This window comes from Schistosoma haematobium, chromosome 4, assembly GCF_000699445.3.
Source record: "Schistosoma haematobium chromosome 4, whole genome shotgun sequence".
Lineage (NCBI taxonomy): Eukaryota > Metazoa > Platyhelminthes > Trematoda > Strigeidida > Schistosomatidae > Schistosoma > Schistosoma haematobium.
In genome coordinates this window covers 24,497,841-24,514,431 of record NC_067199.1, presented here as the reverse complement: position 1 = coordinate 24,514,431, position 16,591 = coordinate 24,497,841, and the positions used below count along the sequence as shown (strand labels likewise).

Sequence of the window (16,591 nt, the reverse complement as noted above, 5' to 3'; positions counted from 1 at the left end):
AATATAGTGTGCCCATAGTTCTCCATTTTTATTAATCCAAAGAAACAGTTATCAGGCAATTTAACTCATTTCTCAAAACTCTAAACATAACAGTCATTGTTTGATCACAAGTGTATGACTTCACGATAGATTCCTGAGGTTCTGGTGAAAATTTGTGATTGGTAGATACCCACCAAATCAAGCGTCAATCAGAAATTCATCAGTGGGATTACTCGATTGTCATGCTATGATACACTGAGTTCTGATTCAATTATTCAGAAGTAACTCACTTAAAAAGGTGCTGGTCCTTATCGCTGACAGGATCGCTAGTTTGCACAACTGAAGAGACCCAAACTTAGATGAGGTAGCTGTTTTATGACATAGATTTTACTGATTACTTTGCTTTGACGGATTCTGTAACCATAGGTATAATCAAAGTGAACTGGCATTCTAAAATCATCCTTACGACCTCGAGTAACGTGAATAAAGCTCTAGAAGACAAAAGAAAACACTCAATGTCTTGTTCAAAAGTTATTTGATTTTTTGGAATTCCACTGAATTTGCTTCAGTAACTCCATAAAAAGCTGAAAAGTAACTTTTATTCATCATTTGATTTTCTTGATAACGATTATTGAAAGCCATTTAACTATTGAGAAATCCACAGTCAGATTAAGATACTATATTTGGATAATTTGAACTTAGTAGTGGTGTTTCATAGTGGAACAAAATTAATGTGACTTGTCTAATTACTGTAAGCTGACGTCATGTCAAATCTTCATACTTGCAGCTCTATTGAAAATAAGTTTGACTACTTGTCAGTAGTTAAATATTATTTTTGAAAAATTATTCCAATGAAATCCATAAGACATTTGGGATGAAATAAAGCTTATTTTCGAAATAATCCTATGGAAAGTGTTCTCGGGTACAATTCATGCTAAAAAGCCTTTCAGAAATCGTGTATACGATCTCGGCTACCCACATGAACTATTGAAAATTGAAGAGAAAGAGTTGGAAGGGAAGTGTGTTGGGTTTTCGTGAAGCCGATTCAGTTTTTTATTGAAGAGATTTTTATAGAACTACACACCGCTTTGTCGCCTGAGAATGTGGGGGTAAATCCGTTTTCATAGAACCCTATGAAGTGCTTTAAAAGTCTTTTTGCTAAAATGAAGGTCATAAGCAGAGATGGATGGTGACAAGTAGTGAAATCCAGGACTCGCATTTCGTCCTATTTGAAACTTGTTACCTAGATATACCTGCATCCCATATTTGACGTTCACTTCAGTACCACCCCATTACAGTTCTCTTCAAAAGCCATCGCGTTATCCACTTAGCCACTGAATCCAGATAGCCACTTTCTTGTGTAATGCAGTGAAGTTCCAATTCACTTGGTATTGTTTGCTTGAATCTTCCCATCGATGTTTAGGACCGCAATTGACCAGTCTCTTATTAGTACATGTGCTTCCTGTGCGCACTGCCTCGATATCGCCCCTAGTCACAAACATCGCAAGTTTCATGGGTATTGGATTTGAGTCCAGGAGTAAACATTAACACTGGGGTGTAGGTACATTCAGCTGACGAGTCCGAAATAGAAAAAAAGCAGGCATTCCGGATTCAAATGCCAGACACCATCCATCTCTGCTTATAATGCTTGCGACGTAAGGCAATATCGAGGCAATTTGCACAGGCTGTATATATATATATATATATATATATATATATATATATATATATATATATATATATATATATATATATATATATATATATATAGCTAATGATGATGTAAACTATTGAAGAATAAATCACTTATTTAGTGCATCAGAGATCTACAAAGTTTATAGTTCCATTTACAATCTCTGTATCAGCAACAGCTTATGCTATTTGAAAATCTGTTATAAATAGTCTTAGTTTGAGCTATATGTTTTGTTTCCAGGATTCAAATTAAATTCTGCACTCAGTAATTGGAGTATATTTTTCAAATTGGGAATTCCTGGTGTTTTAATGGTGGCACTAGAAGAATGGTGTTTTGAAATGATGACATTAATGGCTGGTAAGTTGATTTAATTTAGTTGACCAACATAATGAGATAAACTTCTACTATTTAAAGTAATTATTAAGAAAAATTCTATGACAAACACCTGTGACACGAGTAGCTAAACCACTAAACCAATCAGTTAGTTACATCAAAAATTATTTTTGAAATCTATTTCGTACAGTTCTGTGAAACATTAGTAATACAAGTATTACTTTATGACAGATTATACTATAAAAATTGAAATAAAGGGTACTGGCTGTCAATGTTTGGTGACCTCAAATCGTAAAGTCACTTCAAACGAAATCAGTTGAAACATTCATCATGTGAATGTGGTGATATTCTTCTTTATTAAGGTCACTGAAGGAGGAAATATGTTTTATAAATTAGCTTTGATAAGTAATCCTACGATCCGTTTGATGACTATATATATACCATATATCCGGAATGAAAATGTGACTTGTATTTTGAGAGGATTCTACTTTACTGCACGTATGACTCTGTTATTTACTTTATACAATGTGGTAGTAGTCAACGTTCTATTTTAGAGGCTTCAAATTATGTGTCCAATGTTGATCTTTTGACATCCTTCTGCTTCTGCTTGTAAATCACTTTCTAGGCACTCTGGGAAGCGTAACTCTGGGAGCTCAGGCAATCGTGTTTCAGATTCAGTCAATAATATATATGGTAAGTTGTTAATATATTTACCGCAATCAGAACTGTTTTCTTTTAATAAAATTTAACCTTGTCTTAAGTCACTCAATATACTTGAGTGACCGACATACAAACAGAGTCCTAGTATATTGTAAACGTGTATTTCGGGAGTTTTAGAAGTATACATTTCTCAACGGCAATTGTTTAATTAGTGTACTTACAATAAGACCATGACTGGGACATAGAACTATGCAAATTAAAGTTGGATATTAGATTGATTATTGAAAAAATCGTACATACGAAAACATTTCCTATTTAGCATGAAAAACTAGCGATAAGCGATTCTTAAGTTGATTAGTTAAACTTCAAGGAGCAATGGCAAATGTCTGTCGAGTTCTTATTTAATGTATTTATTATTATTATTATTAATATAACTTCTGAAAGAATTGGATAGAGTTTATAGAGGGACAGAGGGACAGAACTATAATATGATGTCTTCTAAAATTTATGACGACTGTATCATTAGTTTTGCATATTCAATTACTAACAGTGCTTCAATCTTTTATAAGATCCTTCTTGTTAATTTTATAAATACAAAATCAATTAATTCTTAAATATAGGTTCCTCTTGGACTGTTCACAGCAGTAAATATTCGTGTTGGTCAAAGACTTGGTGCATTTGATCCAGTTGGTGCTCGTTATGTATACTTCACTGCGTTAACAATCATTTGTAAGTTATCTGTAATTACTCGTTCAATGAATGTGAAATGTTGTAGTATTTTTTATTCGTGAAGTAACTGTAACTATAGTAATGATCACTATTAAAATATCTATGAGTAATTTAAATGAATATTTCAATCATAATCGTATATATCAATAAACCAGTAGGTCCTGGGTTCGAGTCTCGCAGGGGGCGAGGTCGTGGATCCGCACTGCTGAGGAGTCCTTCAATAGGACTAAACGGCCGTCCAGTGCTTCCAGGTTTTCCATGGTGGTCTAGCTCCAACTGACTCATGATCTTAACCATTGAGATAAATATCTGTTTACTGAAGGTATAAAACAAAAAGAAAATTATTTTCTATTTTATTCAGTATGTTTATGTTTATACATTATGTTTCAAAATGTACCCAACAAGTATATTTAACAAAATCAAACAATATTTCAATTTATTCATATTTTGTTGTATTTTTTTTAGCTATAGTTGCATTATTTACTGGTTTACCTGTTGTACTCTTACGACATTACATTCCTTATATGTTCACATCGGATGAGTGAGTTATATCTATTCTACTTTAATTAATTTACTTCTTTTATCAGTTATTGTTTTATTCGATTAAAAGCTATATAATAATATCAGAATATAGATTTATTTAGATAACATTATTTGTAATCAATTTCTAATTGGACTAACAATGACTACATTAGATATAGACCATAAATGTGTATATTATAAGATACAACCATACATGATATCAGTAAAATGTGTAATAGCTCTCAACAAAATAGGTATTTCATATATTGGGAAATCAATGGGGGTTTTAGTTGAGTTAAGAGTTGAAATGATAAAGGCTGTGAGTGTAAATCTGAGTATATAGACTATTTATTTGACACTGCCATTTACTAATAATATTTATATAAAATTATAACACTATTCATTCAGACAAGTAATTACCGTTGTCAACTTATCAAAGCGTTTTTTTATTTTAACTATAAGCTCTTTGTAGTGTATCGGTAAAAGTCATATAATGCAGATATTGTTGAATAAAATTTAAAAAATGCAACGATTTTTATGTTTTACAAAAATAACTAATTTTGTTATTGACAATTTCGTGCCGAAATTATTACTTGAATGACATTTTATGTTCATGTTTCTCCTCACTATTTGGTTAGAAATTAACAGTAATCAATATATATCGTAAATAAATATTGACTGTGGTACAATGTTGTAATTAGTCAATACTTCGGCTTTGAATCACTTTGGTGATGCTAATTACTTATAGGTTACGTGTACGCCTTGTTAGTGATAATTATTCCCGTTAATTTACTTTAAATGAGATAATTATTAGCATTAGTACAAATGCTAACATAAAAATTAAGAATCTAATAGTGTTATGATCGATGACTTGAGTAGGGTTAATGAATTTTTTATATCAGGCAGAGTCACACTGTATTTATAAAATATGAAAACAATACATTAAATGCACTGTTTGCATATCTTCCTTGAGTTGTCCTTTACAAACTCCATTGTTTTTCCGTTCCTGCAATATTCTGACTGCTCTCTACTGTTTTTGTTCCTTCTTCATTTTCCTTTTCTGTTGATAAGAATTCTACCCCAGAATCTTGTATATACTACTTATAAGTAGCACAACAGTTTAGATGAAACATTTGAAAATCGTTCATTTATTTTTATCACGAAAATGATAAACAGGAGTTAATAACGCTTTTTTTCTACGCATCTAAACGAACTTGGACAATAAATGTAGTGGTTTCTAAAATATCAACGACATATCGTATTTTTTTCGAAATTTAGAAGTTTCATCAAGTTTACATGTTATTACTAACTAATTTATTTATTATTTATTTCATGGATTATTTAAAAAAAGAATATTTTCACCACTTGTTCATATTAAGAAATATCTGAAAATAAATGTTTCTTTTCTTGTATTCTTATTATTTCTTGATAGAGAAGTTTGTTCATTAGCCAGTCAGCTTTTACCAATGCTTTTACTATTCCAGTTTCTTGAAGGATTTGCTGTGAGTACTTTTTAAGTGTTAAAATATATTACTTTATTTAGTTGATTGTATAAACGAGAGAAATTTCAAATAGATGTGGAACATTTAACAAGTTCTACTGGGTTTGTTTTTGTTCAATATTATTGAAGATGGAGAAATTCTTTTCATTTTCTTATTTATACCAAATTGTTTTTTATTCTTAGTAGATTTTGCCAGATTTCCACAATCATACTGCATCTTCTTAGCAGTTAATTAGTCAGAAGTGTTGTTGAAGCATCACATTTAGAATATAGCATACAGTTATTAAAAACATTTTATCTAGTCTAATGACATACTACACCATATTCTGAAGAGACGAACGTTTGCTTTTTTAGAAAGAAGTAAATCATATTAAAGCACAGATATATGAACGAAGAATGTTCTTCTCACCAGGTTCTACAATTACGTATTCAAATTAATAATCCATAAAATTGGCCAGGTTTAAGGCAGAGTACATCATTTAAAATTATAACATATGAATTAAAGATTGTTTGTAATAAAAAATAAAATGAAATCGTTAATGTTGGGGTGACTAATATGAAGTGTTAACTTGAATAAATTCATACATTGTAAGATAAACAATGATCAGAGTAAGTATGGTCAACATGTAGTGAGAGGGAATAACGTAATATGTAGGATAATATGAGTTAGTTACGAACTAGTTAATAGGGTTGGATGCTGAATAAACTTCTCAAAACGTTTTTCAGGTGCTATAATATTGATTTTAATAATAACAATCATAAGATATGTGAATAAGATAAGTTTAAGCTATTACGATCAATAATAATCAAATTATGTCACCATATCATAAAACTGACTGTTAACTAGTTGAACCCGAAGATGGCCAGGGTAAAAGGAGTGGTTGAATATATTTCTTTTGGACTCAAAGCTCCAACTCTTTCATTCGAATAGAAATTGTTTCAGCCGTCTGAAGGATTCTCAGTCTCACGGATTTAGGCAAATTTCTGTTAACATAAAATATTATTATGTAAGACTGATTGTTTGCCCCGTTTGTACTAAATGAACTAAAATTGAGCTGTTTATAGTTTTAAATATACATTTACTTCACCATACTGGGAGGTGTTCGTTAGTCCGAAAATACTAATTCTTAGAACACCTGCCAACTTGCTCCACAATAGAATTTGAATTGATAGATATAGAAAGAAGTGACCGGTCTAGGTAATTTATCTTTCAACCTCGGAGTAATCGCCGGATATGTAGAAAAAAATAATTGTAGCTTGTTTGTTCTTTGAATTGCTCTGTTCAGATTTAGTATAAGCATATCGCTGGATACATCGCCTCTAAATTGTAAGCGCAAATACAAAGGCTTTCGTTCACAGTTAGGTCTTCTTTATTCTCTTTTTTTTAGCTAGATGTTCATTTATAAATTTTTCCGGATATCTATTTTCTTTCAGGGTCGTATACAATATCTTTGTTTCATTTTCAACCACGTCTAGAGAGCATATGGTCTTGATTCTATAATGAAGTGTTTTATTCAGGTTCCTATTATATTGTAGAAGAACAAAACTAAGAAAATTTGTATATTGGACATTCAGAGATGTTTGTAAATAAACATTTAGCAAAGAAAAAAGAGTAATCATTAGTTTATGAATTCTTAATGCACATAATGGCGGTTTTGTTTTGAATCAGTCTGAAAACTAATGAATAATACTTACATTATTACTTTATTCAACTTATAATCCAAATAGTTAATAAAATGATCTTAATACCTAAAGAATATGAAAAAAGTAAACAGATACTAACGGATTATTATTATGACCTAATGGACTGTAAATGTTTATACCGTCTTTCAAAATTATCATGACTTACAACTATTCTTTACGATATTCTACTTGAATTTACATGATTAATTAATTCATAAAATGAAGGTGAATTTCCCAAGTTTTCTCTTTTGAATATGAAAAGATGAAAAACTTTTAATCAGTTTTAAAATTAAATCAGACCTAAGTTTAATTAATAACTTGGTCACTAATTAAATATGATTGAAACCTGTTTAGCTAAAATTATTCTTATAGGACACTCATTAGGATTTTTCTGATACGTTTTTATCAAACGTCTTATTCAAACAATTATCACTGTTTTTGACAAGGAAATTATTTTCTGTGAAAACTTAGAAGCTTCTAAAGTGAATATGACTTATCTAGGTTACAAGACAAATTTGTTAGCCCAGTAACTAAACTGTTAGGTGAATTGGGATAGGTAATGCATATAGTCACAGAAAGTTTCTTCGCCACCATTTAATTTCACATTAACCATTACAAATATATCCAAGGACAATTATTTACTTATTCAAATATTGCCATTAAATACTAATAGCTTAATAGTTTTAAATTAATGATAGATATTCATTTAAAATGACTAGCAAGCTAATGGCTTGACAATATATTTGTTCCGAATATCTTTTATAAAAAAATGAGTTTTAAGAATGGATTTGTTCGTGATTTAAATTTATTGTTTATTAACTTGGCAGGGTGTATCAGAGGCTATTTTACTAGCTTGTGGGCGTCAAAGTCTTGGAGCAATTACAATATTTTTAGGTTATTATTGCACTGGAATGCCAATTGCTGCAATACTAACTTATCAGACATCACTTGGAATATTAGGTAAGCTTATATTATAAATGGATTTTAATCAAGAGCTAATGAATCATTGTAATTAATAAATTATTTAGTTACAAAGATATTACCATAATCTTTTAGTTAAAAAATTATTCTTCCACAATATTGTCACTACTGTTCATCTAACTTAATATGAAATCCGTGACATTTTTAATATTTATAGAAACATCCAATTAGAAGAATTTAAAATCCATGTTGTAGAATTCTAATGCTCTATGTCTATGGAGAGCTTGTAATAAAGATGACCTGTGAATATTTATATGAAACATACTGTATCTATATTTTTATGCTATTAATATAAGTAATGTTTTTTTCAGATAAAAAATTTCGGACCTTTAGTCTATTATGACTGTACACGGTCACTATCAAATGTTGAAAATAACAAATAAGCAACAGAAGTACTTATAAAAAAATTGTCAACAATTTATTGCGGATGTAGACATTGAAGCATCATTCTAAGCTTATTGCAGTTCTAAACACTGAAGTTGGTCTACTTAGATACCTGTTAGTTGAAATTATCGTGTAAAACCGTCTACTGAGAAGTGTTAAATCCAAAAGCTTTATTTTTTGAGTGAACAGAAAGTATCTTGATTACCATAGGTCTATTTACTAACTAGTTCAACTGATAAGTTTTCATGGGACTAATAAGAGTTACTGATGTCTTTAGCAAAATAGCAGTGCGTTTTCACAAAATGTACATGATGTTCAAATCTTAGGTTGAACAACGCTTTAAAGTAATTAAGTTTGTTAATTTATTTAGGAAAAGTGACCTAGGTTAACATCTGCAAAGTTTCTCAGCGTACCATTTAATTGATAGATTATCAGTCAAGAAATTCTCAAACGTTTCAAAGGTATTTCACTCCTATGTCATCTTACCACAACTACCATACAGGCTTTGACCTAATCATGTTCTTTAATATAGCAAATTAATTTTCATGAAGCCCAATGATTATTTCTCGCTATTACAGAACAAGTCAGATTGAACGATTCATTTTTTTAAAAGACCAACCAAGTATTTTACATCTGTTTAACTAATTGAGGCTAAACATCTTTTACCTTTGATCTAGTGAAAGAATGTGAGTGGCAATTGAAAACTATGTGTTTATCTCCAGTGACCAAAAACATACATGATTTATTTATTAGTTTGTAAACCACTAAAAAGCGTAACAATCTTCTACAAAAAGTTAATTTGTGTTAAATATCTAACAATATTTAGTATATTTTGCAGCAATCTAAGATTGCTTTCTCTGTAAACATTTCGCGTAAAATTTAACATATTAAAAAGCTGATTAGACTAAATCATTCTTGATAATAATATTCTTAGTTCGTACTAGACATATTCTTATAAAAAGAAGAGCACTTATATTCATGTGTTTAAACCTAAACCAGGCAATAAAATAAATCGAAAGTTGGAAATACTAGGAAATTGCTAGAAGCCGTATCTCAACAACGAAATAGGTTTACACCATAGAATGTTCTAAAAACGTACTTTAAAATAATGATAACAAATTCAGACTATATAAGATTGTCCTCTTATTCTGATGAGAGATATTTGAGTTACTAAGGCCTCTTGTCGCAAAGAAAAGTGTACAGTCCTGTTAACAGGCTTCCTCGGCCTACCTGTAACCATTTGGCTGGCTGATGTCTTATTGAAGCGTTGATAAACCGTGTATATATCAATGTATCTACTGATTGCCAATCGATCTTAATCCTATGCCTCTAGAAATTCTCCGGTTTTTTAAAATCTGGATGCAGAATTTTGACCGAATTCATGTTCAAGTCTGTCTATATGCATGAATGTGTTTTTGGGTACATAGTTGATGGATAAGTAGCTTCAAATGATCAATAGTAGAATAATCACTTTACTTTTAAGTAGACATAGATTTTGACTTCAATGGAGAATCTTGGTGGGCGGCCTATGCTTCTTCTCATGAGGTAACAGGCGTAAGTTAGTAAGACAGTTTTTACAAACACACTGATTAGTGAAACGTAAATTTCGAAAATATTAGCATCAAATTTTAGAAAAAATGTATTTGCTTTAAATAAAATGTCATGAAAAAAAGAACACTACTGATGCAAACCATTCGAACAGTCGCTTAACACTTCAACTTTTCCTGATGATGAAAATTAATTCAAAATAGTCCAGTGTAACTGATAAATAAATAGTTACCTTTAAAATCTTGTAAATATTTTTCAGACTTGTTCATCAAGTGATCTATTACACTGGTGTTTGGAAAATAACTTTTCTTTGATTGTATTTTTTATGATCAATACAAGTGTAAATAATGATAAATCAAATCAATAATGATTACAATTTAAACAATTCAACACATGTCAGTATTCAATTTTCATTCTCTTCTATTGTCTAATGGTCCAAAAACTGAGATCGGCGTCTAGCCATTATGGTCATTAGCAGTATCTGTAGTGGGATACCTAGATATTAAAGACTTTACTAAATTTTAATGTTAATTGTTTATTATGAAAATTTTCATACTTTGAAAATGTGCTGTACACGTACTAATTGGAAGACTACAGTATTTAATGATGAAAATCACACAATTCAAGGATTAGTCAGTCAGTCATCAACAACGTAGGACCAGGCACATATATGAATCGGTTCAAGTTTTAATAGCTCATTAGCATAACAAGACGAACAGTAAATTCATAAAAGTAGTTACTTCAGTGGTATTAATATATAAACAAAGATTGAGCATAAGGATATGATACAGGAAGAAAGAATTAGTACTAGGAAGAAAGGTATAAAGTAATTTTGATCTCACAATTTAAGGGAAGACAAAGAGTGTATGCTTCTAGATCATTGTGATCGATTCTGAACCATGTCACCCAGAGTCTTCAACCACTGGTTACGATAGTCTCAAGGACCCCATCAAACAATTCAGGGATACTCCTGATAACGTATTACTAGCAACTACAACGTGCAGCTAGATCTTATGTGTTTTTGATAGTGTTGCGATCGCTGAACAATGTGGTTGAACTGCTAAAATTTTATTTTCTACAACACTTACTCCATGCAGCTCAGAGAACACAATATCACCATATGTATTCACCTGTGTTGGGGATATTCTCAATCATTTTTCAGTGTGCTATAGACTAGTGAGGCAAGTAATGATTTTGTTAGTGTCTATTTCTGTAATTCATGGGCGGAGTTTGAAAAACAATAGTGGAGTAATTTTTACACATGAAAGTTGGTATTTTAAATGTTTAGTTTCTAATTTTATGAATTTTTTCAACAAAAAGTAGATTAAACTAGTAGTATTTATTACATTGTTGCAAATAGGTGAACACTAGTGTGTAATTTACTGGATGAACAATTCATTATCCCATCATTTCAAGTTTTATTTAAAAAACACTTTCATAGTAATAAGAAATCCTATTTTTAATGTCATCATAATCAGGATCATGGATAGGTTTAACCATTGGTTTTGGATTAACAACTATGGTTTACACAATACTTGCACTGAGAACAGATTGGACTAAACAAGTTAAACAAGTAAGTTTAACAAGATCATTTAATTTCATTTAGTCAGTTAAATAACCACATTGAAATGCGAAAATAAATTTCTTCGTATGCACCTATCCAAATCATTTATAATCATTCTCAGTGTTATTGTTTATGTGTTTGGTATTATACTGTAAGTGAAATTAATAATGTTACTGGTTCTAATGATTTTAGAAACATGAGGAGTTGTGGAAAGGCTAACTGTTTTAACTAGAAATATAAAAGTATTTAAAATAAATCTACTCCTGCTGAATCTGAACACATACTAGATAGCAGCTATTTAATTGTATACATTTTATCACGCTGTATACTATTTTGGGCAGACTTTATTGAGATTCTAGTAGATTTATTGAAACTAGTAATTTTTTAATCATTCGCTTTGATCATATTGTCTAAAAGATAGATACCTAATATTGATCTTTTTGATATTATAAGTGAGTTCATCATCAAACAGTATCATTAGGTCTCAGTTTATGAGTTTTTAGCTCTTTCACTTTTAACTATTATGTGTTAATGTCACATTTAAATAATGTGAAAAAAAATAAGCGAATATGCCCCTATTTAATTGCTGATTTAAGCTTTGAATATCCGATTAAGTGATGTCATTACATTTTAATTTTTATCCTACTCTTTATGTAATTTAATAAATTTTTTGAGAAACGTCATTTACTCATTCATATAATTGCACTTTATTTAATTTTGAATCAACACCATTTAGTTGGCGTTGTATTCTTATGTATTGCATTTAATATTTGTAAAATACAGCTTCTGACAATCCTGACTTTCTGCTATCAGAGTATTGGTTAGAGATTTGTTATCAAAAACAAAATCCCCAGAAAAAGTAGAGATACATAGATTGAAAGGTAAATATAACATTCATTTAGTCTGTGTTAACTATTTCTACAGACAAACTCATGAAAGGAAAATATATATTTATTTGTGTAAAACTATCTTCTATTAACTACAAAAAACGTTCCTCGATATTGCACGCGAACGCTTAACTTCTAGACCATTGATCCGGCATTCGACGGTGTTCATGACTAACTTCAACCAATCCACGCACGATATTGAGCGACCATCATCCATTGTCTTCGGTGAGTAACTGCCTCACGTCCGACACGGTTGAACTCCATTGGTCGTGACCTCTCACAAGAACTCCGAGAATTATCTCTTGGAAGTAGTCACCAGTGAGTATATGGTGGTTGAATAACATTGGTCGGTTTAGGATACCGATAAAAACTAAACAGTCTCCACAACCCCATATTGACGAATATTATTTTAACAGTTCTTTGGTAAAATTTCATAAATGCCTAGTGCACAGTTATTCTTAAATTTGCAATTTGATTCGTATTTACAAAAATCCAGACAGAAACATTATCCCTATCATGAAGAATTAATGTCTGTGTATATATTTGAAATATAACAAAAACGGTACAGTTGCTGATATTTTAAACTTCCTTGGACTATATTTCAAATTTCCCAAGATCGACTTATTTTTATTTATTGATTTTAGGCTAGAAACAATGTTACAGAAATATCATCTGTTTATTCGACAAATAATATTAATGAACAATATAAATATCACTACTTAGATATAGAAAATGAAAGCGGTGATGGTGAGTGATATTTATGAAGTATTCTTTGCACAGTTCATTAATCTCAGGATAACCATAATGACATTTGAACTTTACTTTTCGTTCACTGAATGTTTAGTGAGGAGAGCAAATTTTGCAGACAAATCACAGTCTTATACTAAGTCATAAATGTTTTGGCGGACGGTCCAAAATCTGATAGTGATGCATGGTATGCCACGCAACAACTTTCCAAATAACTACTTGGACGAGACCACAAAAGTGAGAGAGAAAGTGTATCGCGCTACTGAATAAAATGAACAAATACTCATTGATATATATACCATTCTAATCCTTAAGAGATTGATCCATTTCTTATCCAATGAAAAGCACTTGTCCTTTAGGTCACTTCTAATTGACACCTATTGACTTTCTTATTAGGCTATTTCTTATTGGCTCTCCTTATCAATATACATATGAGTTAGCATTAAATCAGAGATGCTGAGAAGTTTAAGTAAAAAGATAGACTGAAAACAATCCATTAAATTGAAACATATTATACTAATGCTTTATTTCTAAGCTAACGAAAGGAGGAACAATTCGTTAAAAATAACAATGAAAAACTTGTGACTTAAAGGCAAATGAAGACTATCCGTTTAAGATACACATATCTCACTGAATAATGATCACTTGTAGTACTTAACATCGACAACGCAACAACATCATAAACTCTTACAGATAATGGTATTGAAACGTAATGAATGTTTTCGAAGTTTCATTTGGCTAGAATTTTATGCTACTACCACCATTTCTTACGTCACAGGGCTTATTTTCAAAAAAAAGCTTTCCTGTGTGTTTTCACGAGTCAGATTTAGGTAAAGCTAGATTTTTCATATTTTATAATCTTAGGATGATTAAATAAAGTAGTGTTAATGATTTAAACATAAGAAATAATTGCAGAGTTATCCAAGAACTCTGTTGTGATACAATTAATCTCTTTTTTTATGGATCAGTAATCAAGTATGAACATCTGAACAAAAATAGTTAATTATTCAGCTGTATGATATATGTACAGTGAATCAAATAAAAACTATAAAAAATGCTTGTATTGAGACTGTATTTGTATGAAGTACAAGATCATAAAATTGCTCTCTTGATAACGAACTCATTGACAAAGATATTTTCAAAAGATTATATTTAATTAGTCAGATATATAATGTAATTCAAATAACAGAACTAGGTTCTTCAAAACTATTTTATACAGTCATGCATACCGTTTTGTAACGACATAACATTTATAAATGCTACTTCTGTATAGTTTAATAAATAAAGTATACATAATGTGTTTACTTTTGTGGTTGAATTACTCGTCTGAGTGGCTGATATGTAAATAAGAATATATTTCATTCAAGATTGCTTACATCTTTATAGTGCGACTTATAACCTTTGTAGTTTTTAACGTCAATTACCAAAATAACGTTTCAACTTATATCCACGATTAACTGACAAGTCTTGTAAGTTATTCTGTATACCTTCTTTACTGATGGTATTATAGACAGATAGAATAAATCCAATTTTCGGTGTTAAAAATGATAAACATATCGAGCAAAATTGAGTGTACCCCTTTCGGGGTAAAAATTAATAAAAGTCTTTAGATAAGTAAACACTCTGAATTACCTCACTTTCTATTAGAAGAATAAGCGTTGATACAAACATACATTTTACGTTTACAAGTGAAAAGAATATAGAAAAAGTAACTTTTTCATTGAGATCATGAACAGATTGATGTTAGACCACCTTTGGAAACCTGAAAGCACTGGACGGCCGTTTCGTCCTATTGTGGGACTCCTCAGCAGTGCGCATCCACGATCACGCTCGCGGGATTCGAACCAAGGGCCTTTGGTCTCGCGCGCGAACGCTTAACCAACTGGACCACTGAGCCGGCATCCAATGGTGATAGTGTCTAACATAAACCAATCCACGAAATTGCGCGACCAGCTTCCGTTGTACTGAGGTAGATACCTGTCTCTACTCAACATGGATTAGCTCCACTGGTCACGGCTTCGAATCCTGCGAGCGGGATCGTGGATGCGCACTGCTGAAGAGTCCCACAATAGAACGAAATGGCCGTCCAGTGCTTCCAGGTCTCCAAAGGTGGTCTAACATCAATCGGTTCATGATCTCAATCAAAAATGTAATAATCTTCACAACCCCTATACTAGTAAAAGTAACTTTGTTGTTTCAGTTATTTCACTCAAAAAGTTAAATTTACACAAACACATGATTGATCTAGATTATGTAATTTTAATAGTGAATATCATTAAAAGAAAAATTACGTAACTTCATTATATGTAATATGATTTCAATTATATTATCTTTCTATCTAATTAAAGTACAAATCATCTATGGAATGTTTTCTAATTTTAATTTAGCTTCCAATCTAACATTATTTGAACAATCTACTATGATCACAGAAAATTTATCACAATATCATAAGATGAAATTTTCCAAAAAAATAAAATGTATAGAATTAACTTCAAATTATTTATGGTTTAAATGTATTATATTTTTTATTTTTTTAATACTACTTATTATATCATTGTATATACGTTTCTTCTATTCTATTCCATTATGGTATACATATTGTAATGAACAAGTGAATTTATTAGATAAATCATCATTTTGTACACGTATTATGCCAATAAATAATTATTTATTACAATCTAATAATAATATAACTCATTTATTAATGGATAATATAACATTATGAGAAATTTCAAAAACACAGAATAAAACAACATTAATATACTACTTATTTTGCATTGTTCTGTTTGTTTTTTTGTTTTTGTTTTTGTTTTTTTTGTTATTTTCAGTGTTTATTCTTTTTCTTTTTGTGAACAAATAAACGAAAGATTCTTTTCATTTGATCATTAATTGGATACATATATATTTTACTCATCTAAATTACTAATTCTGATTTATGTAATTGTTCATATGTTTTCTTATACTGAAAAAAGGACAATATTATAATCCTTAACAATCATTAATAATAGATAAGTTCGAAATAATTTATTTCATCAATTAAATTTATTATTTCTGATCTCTATTATGTTTGTATACTTTAGAAATACATATGTATAGGATATATATATATTTTGATTTATGTATATTTGAACCTATTTTTTAAAACGAAATCTAATAAACACTTCTTATCACTAAGAGGATAATTATTATATTTAAATCAAATAAAAGGTGTATAATCTTTCAAACTAACATATGTTCCGTACATTCAATTAGTTGAAAATCATCACTTTTTAACTATACTGTATTTGGATTAGATCAATATGCCCGATAATTATATTCATTCTAGGTTTCAATAAGAAATAAAGTTTGTTTATGATGTACAACTTGATATGAATGATGAT

General features: G+C 30.2%; 1 protein-coding gene across 4 annotated transcripts in view; it reads left to right on the top strand.

Annotated features, from left to right (window-relative positions):
* Positions 1–16,277, top strand: part of MS3_00007714 (uncharacterized protein) — a 48,307-nt gene extending 32,030 nt beyond the window's left edge. For 2 of the 4 annotated variants that reach the window (XM_051216035.1, XM_051216034.1), the window contains exons 10-18: positions 1,913–2,029; positions 2,631–2,698; positions 3,286–3,394; positions 3,860–3,935; positions 5,349–5,418; positions 7,928–8,060; positions 11,492–11,586; positions 13,109–13,211; positions 15,599–16,277. In XM_051216035.1, the coding sequence (XP_051066587.1) occupies positions 1,913–2,029; positions 2,631–2,698; positions 3,286–3,394; positions 3,860–3,935; positions 5,349–5,418; positions 7,928–8,060; positions 11,492–11,586; positions 13,109–13,211; positions 15,599–15,936 (1,109 nt within the window). In that variant the 3' untranslated portion in view covers positions 15,937–16,277. Of the gene's footprint in view, positions 1–1,912; positions 2,030–2,630; positions 2,699–3,285; positions 3,395–3,859; positions 3,936–5,348; positions 7,071–7,927; positions 8,061–11,491; positions 11,587–13,108; positions 13,212–15,598 lie in introns of those variants that run through there. The other 2 variants (XM_051216037.1, XM_051216036.1) reach the window with 2 other exon arrangements.
* The last annotated feature ends 314 nt before the right edge of the window (positions 16,278–16,591 follow it).